General features: G+C 53.6%; 1 protein-coding gene across 1 annotated transcript in view; it reads left to right on the top strand.

Moving 5' to 3' along the window:
* The first annotated feature begins 293 nt into the window (after window positions 1–293).
* Window positions 294–9,351, top strand: part of Inhbb (inhibin subunit beta B) — a 21,500-nt gene continuing 12,442 nt past the window's right edge. The window contains exons 1-2 of the mRNA XM_015501677.2: window positions 294–321; window positions 1,602–1,609. Of these exons, the coding sequence (XP_015357163.2) occupies window positions 294–321; window positions 1,602–1,609 (36 nt within the window). The remainder of the gene's footprint in view (window positions 322–1,601; window positions 1,610–9,351) is intronic.

The following is a 9,351-nucleotide window of genomic DNA, read 5'->3' as shown; positions in this document are numbered from 1 at the left end:
CAGACGTTAATGTCTGCCTGACATCCCAGAGCAGGAAGGGACCCAAAGAGGTCATGTGGTTTCCCCTCCTGCCTCTAGGTGAGACCACACCCCAGCTCAGCCGACAGCTAGGAATCGAGTCTGTTGGTTAGAAGTCAGAGGTGCGCCCTGGGGGACTTGTTCCAGCATTTAACAAGCCCTTGACCTATGTGTTGCTTCGAATCTTGCTGCTGCTTGTCCCCAAAGGGGTTTTGAATACTCACCTCTTGACATGGTGGGCAGTTGCCTGTCTGCCATTCTTGAGGCAGGGCCCAATGGGCCAGCAACCCAGAGAGTGTGGAGGTAAGGGACCGTTGGGCCACCCCTCTCTGAGCTGGCTGGCACCCTGGGCAGCCCCAGCTCAGACTGCCCCTCCCTCTGGTGGATGGTGAGTCTGGTCCAGAATTCTACCAAGCTCTTTTTGTTCCAGAAAAAAAAATGAAGATTTAGCAGGAATACGCTGAGGGCAGGGGAGGAGGACAGGCTCAGTCAAACGTGCGTCTGTGTCATCAGCCACTCAGCAAGTTCCCGTTGAGCCAGGGCCCGTGCTCTGCCGTGGGCTGGGGGGAAGTACTACTGAGTATGTCCAATTCCTTCGGCTGCTGAGGACGGTTCCAGACCCAGCTTGCAGGACACCAGAGGGGCCGTGAAGTCTGAGCCACCCACGGGCAGATAGGATTTGAACGTAGAGAGGTTCCCCCCTCACCCATGGGGGTCCCAGGACCCCAGCAGATGCCTGCAGCCCTGGGTAGTAATGAACACCATGGGTACCGACACATTCCTATGACAAAGTTTAATTTACTGGGCACAGAAAGGATTAACAATGACTACTAATAAAGCAGAACAATTACAGTGATATGTTGTGGTGAAAGTTATGTGAATGTGGCCCCTCTCTCTCTCTCTCTCTCTCTCTCTCAATATATCTTATTGTTCTGCGCTCCTCCTTCCTATTCACCACAGCTAACAGGAAGCACAGAGAGCAAACTCATGAATGGGGGGGGCACTGTATTTGCAAAGCCTCTCTTGCAGGCTCTTGGCATTCTGGATGATTCCAGAGACCGTTGTGAGTAGCATCTCCTTATCCTACTGTCCTCTCCCTGTCACTTTGCCCAGTGGCAAAGGGTCTTCTCACACTAGCCTTAGCCTGACCTGCTGCAACCACTCAGTGAAAATCTAGAGCCAGCTGTCCACCATCCCGCGCTGATGTGAGCAAGGCTGCCAGGGGCTACACCCTGCTCTAAGCACCTCTGCCCTTAACCCTGCCAGCACCCCTGAGTTGTGTCCCCTCAAAATCCACACATTAAAGCCTGAGTTCCTGAACCTCGTCATGTGACTGTACTTAGAGAGATGATCAAGGTGGGCTTTAATCCTTATAAGGAGAGGAGATTAGGACACACGCATACACACAAGACCATGTGAGGACACAGGGAGAAGACAACCATGTGCAAACCAAAGAGGCCAGGAGGAACCAGCCTTGTGGACACCTTGACATTGGACTTCCAGCCTCCAGAACTGTGCTAAAATAAACTTCTGCTGGTTAACCTACCCCATCTGTGGTACTTTGTTGTGGCTTCCTTTATCAGTCAGCTTTGTGTTACTATAACAAAATACATGAGGAAACTAACTAATAAAGAGGAAAGGTTTATTTAGCTCACAGTTTTAGTGGTTTAAGCCCAAGATCAGGCAGCCTCATTGGTTTGGGGCTTTGGCAAGGGTGCTGTATGGCAATGACAAGGGTACATGTCAGAGCAAGTAGTCATATCTGAAGCCGGGAAGAAAGAGAGAGAGAGAGAGAGAGAGAGAGAGAGAGAGAGAGAGAGAGAGAAGAGACATGTTAATTCAAGACAGGATGAGTAGAGTCCCACAATCCAGTCCCCTTCCATGCATGTCCCCAGTGATCTAAGGACAACCCACTAGGCCCCACCTTTAAAGTCTGTACCACCTTCCCATAGCTCCACCCCGGGGGCCACACCCTCAACATGTGTACCTGTGGGGGGACCCTCCCCATACTGAAACCGTAGTATACTGAGGCCTGTAACTCGGCCAGACTCCACACATGAAACGCTGGGCCAGGTCCTAACCTCTCTGAGCCTGTCTCCTTATCTGCAAAAGGGCTTAATGATATTTTTGTGGTAAGAATTCAATGAGAGATGATGCAATCAATATTTGTCCCCACCCACGTCTTGGCCTGATTTGATGGAGAGTCCCAGGGGCCTGGGCAGAGGCTAGCTCTGAGTCCCCCCCCCGCCCCCGGGTTTGGCGGTTGGTGTTGAAGAATGATACTAACCCCCCACCCCCACCACCAAATCTGCAGAACCTGGAATCAGAAGGGCTCAGGTTGCTGTGGTTGGCAAATTTCCGACTGTGAACTTGAAGGAATGTCCTATAGCTCTTTATCTCGAGTTTTCTCAATGGCAGCCTCTGACCTGGAGAAGGTCAGGCAGGAGGACATGCCTTCCATGCACTCTCTGCCTGGCCTGGCCCTGGGGAAGGGCTCAAGGCTGCTAGAGCCCAAAGACCAAGGCCTCAGGCCAGGGACATGGCCGGGGTGAGTTTGGGGGTCCCGTGCAGATCTGAGCCATTGGTGCAAACAGTGTCCATCAAGAGGACATTCGTCATGGACACTAGTCCTGCTAGCTCAGCTCAGCTGCCGGAGTCAGCTTGTCTGTCTGCAGGGTGCCCAGGACATGTCCTTGGGTCAGGTACGACTTCCGACTTTGATTTGGGAGTTGTCTCCCAGGTGAGCATCCTTGGGGCTGTGGGACCTCTCTTTACCCCTGCACAGCACACTTTTGGAGGGCCACTGGTGTCCTCCTATCACCCTGTGGAAAGCCAAGTGGGGGAAGGGCTTGAGGGTGGGGGTGGGCAGGGGCTGCTTGTTCTGGACCTCTGCTTTGGGTTGGTCCACGAGACCTGCTCTGTACCCCTCAATTATATTTAATACCTATCTCTACACTTTCACACCACAATGACGGAGACATTGTTAATGAGGTTACACACACACGTACACACACACCCAGCTTAATAATGATAGAAAACGCCAAATTCCAGTTGACACCACGCCAACGCCCGGCCTTTCCTCTGGCTAAACAGAGGAACCCATTATGCGGGAGTAGTATTTTCTCATGGTTTGGAACCATTACATCAGCCTGAATGTAAGAACATTGTTTAACTTCAGAGGTGTATTTATTTTGGTTTGGAGTTCAGATGGTTTAGCCGTTAGCCAGGGATTGAGCAAAACCCTGACAGAGCCACTGAAGTTTGAAATGAACCATTTTGCCTGTTCTCTTTTTCCTCCTTAAAAAAAAAAAAAAAAAAAAAAAAAGACACTTCAGATGAAGTTTTCATCTCACAGCAAAGGTGGTGACCTTGGTGCTGATGGATTTGGGAGGCAATTTTTATATTTTCTAGGCTGGTTGGCCAATGTGTTATCCACCAGCTAGATGTCCAGCGGGTCCCCAAGCCCCCAACCCAGTAAGGATGTGGGAATCCGGACAGGACGGTGGCTTCTCTGAAGCCTTCTTGGATCTTTTCACGGAAACTCCGCAATCTCAGTTTTTCTCCTTAGAGGAGGAGTGTAGGGGAAGGGCCTGGGGTCACGGCTGCCAGGCCCACGGGAGGCTCTTGTTCATGCCTGAGCCCAGGTCTCCAGACAAGAGTTCCTGGTGTTGGAGAGCATTCCCTGGGGGCTTCTGATTGTCTCTTCTGAGCCTGATCCTGGGAGGACACACGGGGACAACACTGGGTCACTGGTCCCCCTCGGTTGGAACTTGAGCATGTGGGCAAGTGGGGCCCACCCCCGAAGGTCCTTGGCGGTGCACGGAAGGGAGGCTCCTTGTGCTCTTCTTAGGTGTGCTTGGAGATTCCCACCAGCAGCTTACAATAAAGCCAACTCGTGCCCCAACTGTCGTTGGACACCCCCTTCCTCCCCTCAGGGTTAGGGAGAGGGACCCAGGCAGGCCTGAGAAGGGAAGGCAGGGCAGGACTGGCGGGGAGGAGCGGGGTGGAGAAGAGCGTGTGCCACCTGCAGGCCTGCAAGATGAAGCCATTCCCAAACGGGTGTGGTGGCCAAAGAGTGTCGGGAGGTGGCCGAAGGCGGGAGGACACCCAGCTGCCCCTGTGCAGAATGGAGATGTCAGGGTGTTTTGCTCACGGGCCAGCACATGGGCCTGACTTCCCCAGGATTCAGCCTGCTATGACACTGCCACAGCCTGGGCTCTGCTGCTCAGGACACTGAAGCCACCAGGCACACTTGTCCCCATGCAGCGGCTCCAGCACCCCAGCTCCATGAGGGGGAGCTCCACCAGCCCTCTGTCACCTGGGAGATTTGATCCCCTCGCGGCACCCAGCAGCATCCCTTCCTGAGACCGTGGGAATCTTCAAGAGTGGCTGGTGGCAGTGGTTTATAAAGCCCGCTGGTGCTGCTGGTGTGCAGCTGGGCTCAGAGTCACTGGTCCCTCAGTGGCTTTGGGCTTCCACGTGGCTGTAGCCCACCCAGCAGGAGCGGTGCCCCGGCACGAAATCACCCAGTTGCATCCAACTGCATCCAAAGAAATGCAGGTCTGAGGGAACCTCAGCTGGGTGCATAGGCTTCCCTGTCAATTTGTCCATCTATAATACCAGATGCCCACCTGGGCAGAACAGCCACCGCAGCCATGAGGGGTGGCCTCCTGCCCAGCTGCTCCATCAGGGCACCACACTGGGGCTGGGGAGGCAAGAGGGAGACGGAGATGGGAGGCCACCAGCTGTCACTCTCTTTTGACTGTGAACTCACCCAACAAATCCACTGGACATGGCCTCCTAGAACCCACACTCACGCACACATAAACACAGACGCAGATGTCACCCAAACACCAGTGTCTGAAAGACCATCTATGTGTGATTATATGTTGTTTTCTATCCTGTTCCACTTTATTGCATTGAAAAATGAGCATCTTGATTCAAGACGTGTGGACCCATGAGCCAATCTTGTTTGACAATAGCAGAGTGTGAGAAACTGCTGTGGGCAGTTGGCAGAACTGATTCTGGGGCCAAGTGACCACCCTCCCAGTCCACCTGAGGATGGCCATGGGGGCAATTATATTCTCCCTGCTCCTGCCCGTATCAGGGGAACTTCTACAAAGAGCTTAAGGCAAAATAAAACCCCAACCATCCTAGCTTCACCCCTTTCCTCCTTGAATGTCCAGAGAGAGGAAGCCAGGCAGCCCCTAGGGGAAGGTGGACAGAGGCCCAGGGAAGTCTGTGGAGGATAAAGTGCAGCTGCCAGCACCTGTGTAGGCCCCATTCAGAGGGACAGATCCCCTTGAATTCAGATGTGGCTTCAGGTAAGTCAGGTGGACGTTCTTCACTCTTGGATGGTGAGCAAGCAGGTGAAGCAGGGAACTGTCCCCAGCACAGGGATCTGTGCTAAGTAGGGACTCAGTCCAGCTCTGCTTGTCACTGAAGTGCCCCCCAAGGTCCCCGGGTAAGGACAGACACCCTTGAGTCCCACTGTGAGGGCCTGGTCCTCTGTGCCTAAACCTGTTTTGCACCCACTGGCTCAGGGGATCTGCAGAGCAGGGCTGGAGACGTGTCACTCTCTTTTGACTGTGACAGATGGGGACCCCCCCTGGCCTCACGTCTCCTCCGGCTCCCATTTCTCTGTTCCTCCATAACGACACTCCTGGGGAGTCTCCTGGCTGGTCCGTTGTTCTCCTGCTCTGCTTCCCAAGTCTTCCTCAACTGAGAGGAAGCCCTCCACCCCTCTGTGGTCAGATCTGGGTGGATTCTTCGTTCTCCCCATACTTGATGCCTGCAGTACCTGGCCCCCGGCCCTCGTCCCTCCCATCTAAGTCTCCTAATGGGCCTTGGAAATCAGTATATTTGGAAAGACACTTGATGGGTCCCTGCTCCTCTTTCTATCTCTCCCAGCCCCATGAAGGTCCTCACATCTTGTTTGCTTAGCCCTGTCACCTGGGATTCATCCTCTTTCTACTCTCTTCCTCTCATGCCCACCCCTGGTCTATCATCAGCAGGTTCTGTCAGTACCAGCCCCAACCAGAAGCCATATCCAGACACTGCTCATCACCTGGCTCTGATGGGCTAGCCAAGGCCCCTCGTCTCTCACTGGATAATTGCTACGGTGCTCAGCTCATCTCCCGGCTTCAACTCCTGCCTGGCTACCGCTCCTTCTCCACCTGCTGCCAGAGTGACCTCACTGTCTAAATCAAATCACAGCAACCCCTGCCAAGACCCTCGCACACCTTCCTACAGCCTGGAGGACAAAGCTCAGGCTCTGTTCAATACTTATTCAGTGGTTTTTACTTTCTGAGTGAACTCTTGTGCACCCAGCTAAATGTCTGTATGAATCTTGAAATGGGGCTTTGGGGAGTGTCCTTTTAAGGGAACTAGTTCGACTAAGCGGGTGCAAAATTCTGCTCCTCTATGTTTTTGCCTTTCTACTGCTTGAAATGGAGATAGGACAGATGGTGCTTCCAGTGACCATTTTGCGATCGTGAAGCAAACTTGATGATGGGAACTTCATAAGAAAGGCCGAAGGCGTAGGGATCCTGAATGACATGGAGCCACCGTCTTACCCAGTGTGGACTCACTAACACTGAGCTTCTTCTCTTTAGGAAATATCTTGGGTTAGTTTCCGATTGAGGCCAAGTCTGATCCTAAGGAACACAACTTACAAAGTGCATTGCTGATCCTTTCCCCACATCTCCTGTCTATTTCCACCACCCGGTTTTTGATTTACCACCGTGTCCCACCACACTGGCTTTTCTTATGTTCCTTGGAATCACTTAGTTCCACCTGAAGCGCTTCTTGCAGGTCTCTGTGACTATCTGTCTTTCTCCTTCCCCTCTTCTACCCCGTCTTCCCTTCCTCCTCCTCCTCCTCCTCTTCCTTCTCCTCCCTCTTATTTTTTGGTACCAGGGATTGATCCCAGGCACGTTTTATCACATTTTACCACTAGTAACCCCAGCAACTTGGGAGGCTGAGGCAGGAGGATCAAGTTCAAGGCCAGCCTGGGCAACTTAGTGAGACCCTTTCTCAAAATAAAAAAAATAAATAAATAAAAAGGGCTGGGGGTGTAGCTCAGTGGTAGAGCACCCCTGGTTTAACCCCTAGTTGAAAAAAAAAAAAAAAGGAAAGAGTAGAAAATAGCTCAGCCGGCACCCAGGACCTACTCATGACCTGCCAGGTCTCTGCCAACCACAGGAATGTCATGGCAGTATTGCTCCTCGCTACTGAAAGCCCAAGGCCTCAAGACAGAGACTCCAGCTGGTCTGCAGTACCAGCAGGCTGTGCTGGAGCCCTGGGAAGGCACAGGGGGACTCGTAGGCTCTTGGGTTTTAAGGGAGGTAGGAGCTGGATAGGGTGGCAGATGCTTGAGCCAGGGTCGGACAGAGGAGAGCATGTTCCTGGCCCTCAAGGTGCAGGGGAGTGAGACCTGCCAGCGCAGGAAGCCAGGAAGCCGTAGCATGACCCATGTGTCCTGACCATCCTGCTTTTATCACCACCGGAAGTCTCCCATCCGGGGAAATCCATTGTCCCAGGGAAGCCAGGGCCAGCTGGGGGTCCCTAGAAGTGACTCTCTCAGTGGCTGGAGAAGATAGCGAGCCAGCAGGTGGTGGGGTGAGGAAGGACACTCTTTATCCAGAGCCGGAGAGGCCTCTGCGGCTGGATCATTGTTGAGGCCTCTTGGACAGCATGAAGAATGTGAACTTCCTCCTTGACAGCGGGAATCACTCGCAAAGACTGGGGGAAGTGACAGGGAATAGAGGGGCCATTGCTGATGACAGGATCCCTCCCACTGGGCCACACGAGAAGCCTCACCGTCTGGAACCCCAGGCAGGCTGGGGACAGGCAGCTACTTGAGGAAACAGCCCCAGGCTCACCTGGGTTTTGCAGAGTGGAAAGGCAAGCTGCCTGCAAGTCTGGGGACGGATGCTCACGTGTGATTCTGGGAGGGTCACCTGCCTTGGCTCAGCTGACCCTTTGGAAGCTGTGACAGAGGAAAAGACTCCCTCCTCTGCCCTCTGCTGTCCTCCTGCAGGCCAGGTCTTCCACACTAACCTGGGGAAAGTCATCCTAGGGGATTCAGGAAGCCTTTGCTCTCTGTGGCTTCAGGGACTGCTTGAACAGCAAGTCACAGCTCTGCAGCCCAAGGGACTCATGGGTGGGGCTAGGGCCTATCTCTAAAGCCAGACAAAACACGTGCCTGTGTTTTGGTGCCCCAGTCCTATATCTATATACACATCCCAATACGTACCCCAACATACATACCCTGAGACATGTACCCCAAACACACAAAACACGGCAGATGCCTTGACACACACACACTAATATATACATTGTGCAACATACACCCCCAAACACACCCCCATTACACACATCCCAACACCCCAGCTCACAACTTACCTACCCCAACACTCCCCAGCACACATCCCTAAACACACAGTGCAACGCACAGCCTCGATCCACACTCCCTAACACACACAGCAGCCCAATACACCCATACACACTCACTAAAACACAGCACAATACACCCATACACACTCCCCAGCGTGCACAGCAACACAGCCAGGTCCATAGACCTCCATTCCTAGATTCAGACTCAACACACACACACACACACACACACACACACCATTTAGCTCTCTGGATTCACTTCCTGCATTGACCTTCCTGGGCCTTGTTCCTCACGCAGGTAGGACAGCAAGTTAAGCCTCATGTCCACGTCTGGGTCTCAGAGGCCTTGGACAATGCTTCCCTCCTTCGTTCTCCCTGTGCGTGTCCCCTGTGACCTGCAGACCTGCCCACCCAGTCCTCTTGCCTCTACTTCTTAGTGTAAGCCTTCCCTTGGCTCCATTTCTAGAGGCTTCCCAGCTAAAGGGAGCCCATGCCTGCCCCTGCCCTCCAGCTGTGAGTGCCCCATTGACGAATCGAAGATGCCCTTGTGCAGTCCCCGGCCCCCTGTTCCTCCCCCAATGCCACCCGGCCCCCTGCTCCTCCCCCAATGCCACCCGTCAGTTTGTTGATTTAGAGACCACTCACTGCCCACAACAGCAGCCTCTCTTAGCCTCCCTGGGCCACCTGGGCACTTGGCTTCCTGGCCCTGCTCCGGATCTGACTCTCGATGAGGGACACCACCCTGCCCGGGTTCTCCCCCTGCTCCCCCCACCTGCTCCCTAACTATGGCTATGCCACCTCAGCTTGAAGTCGCCTTGAATCAGTTTGGCTGCATAGAATGTAAACCCCCAAATCACAGTGGAGCTCAAGGTTTTCTCCTCTCTGTCAGGACAGAACTCGGGCGGGGGGGGGGGCAGCTCAGCCTGCTGGGCCGAG

Source organism: Marmota marmota, unplaced genomic scaffold (genome assembly GCF_001458135.2).
Source record: "Marmota marmota marmota unplaced genomic scaffold, marMar, whole genome shotgun sequence".
Taxonomy (NCBI): domain Eukaryota; kingdom Metazoa; phylum Chordata; class Mammalia; order Rodentia; family Sciuridae; genus Marmota; species Marmota marmota.
This window is presented reverse-complemented; position numbering and strand designations above follow the sequence as displayed.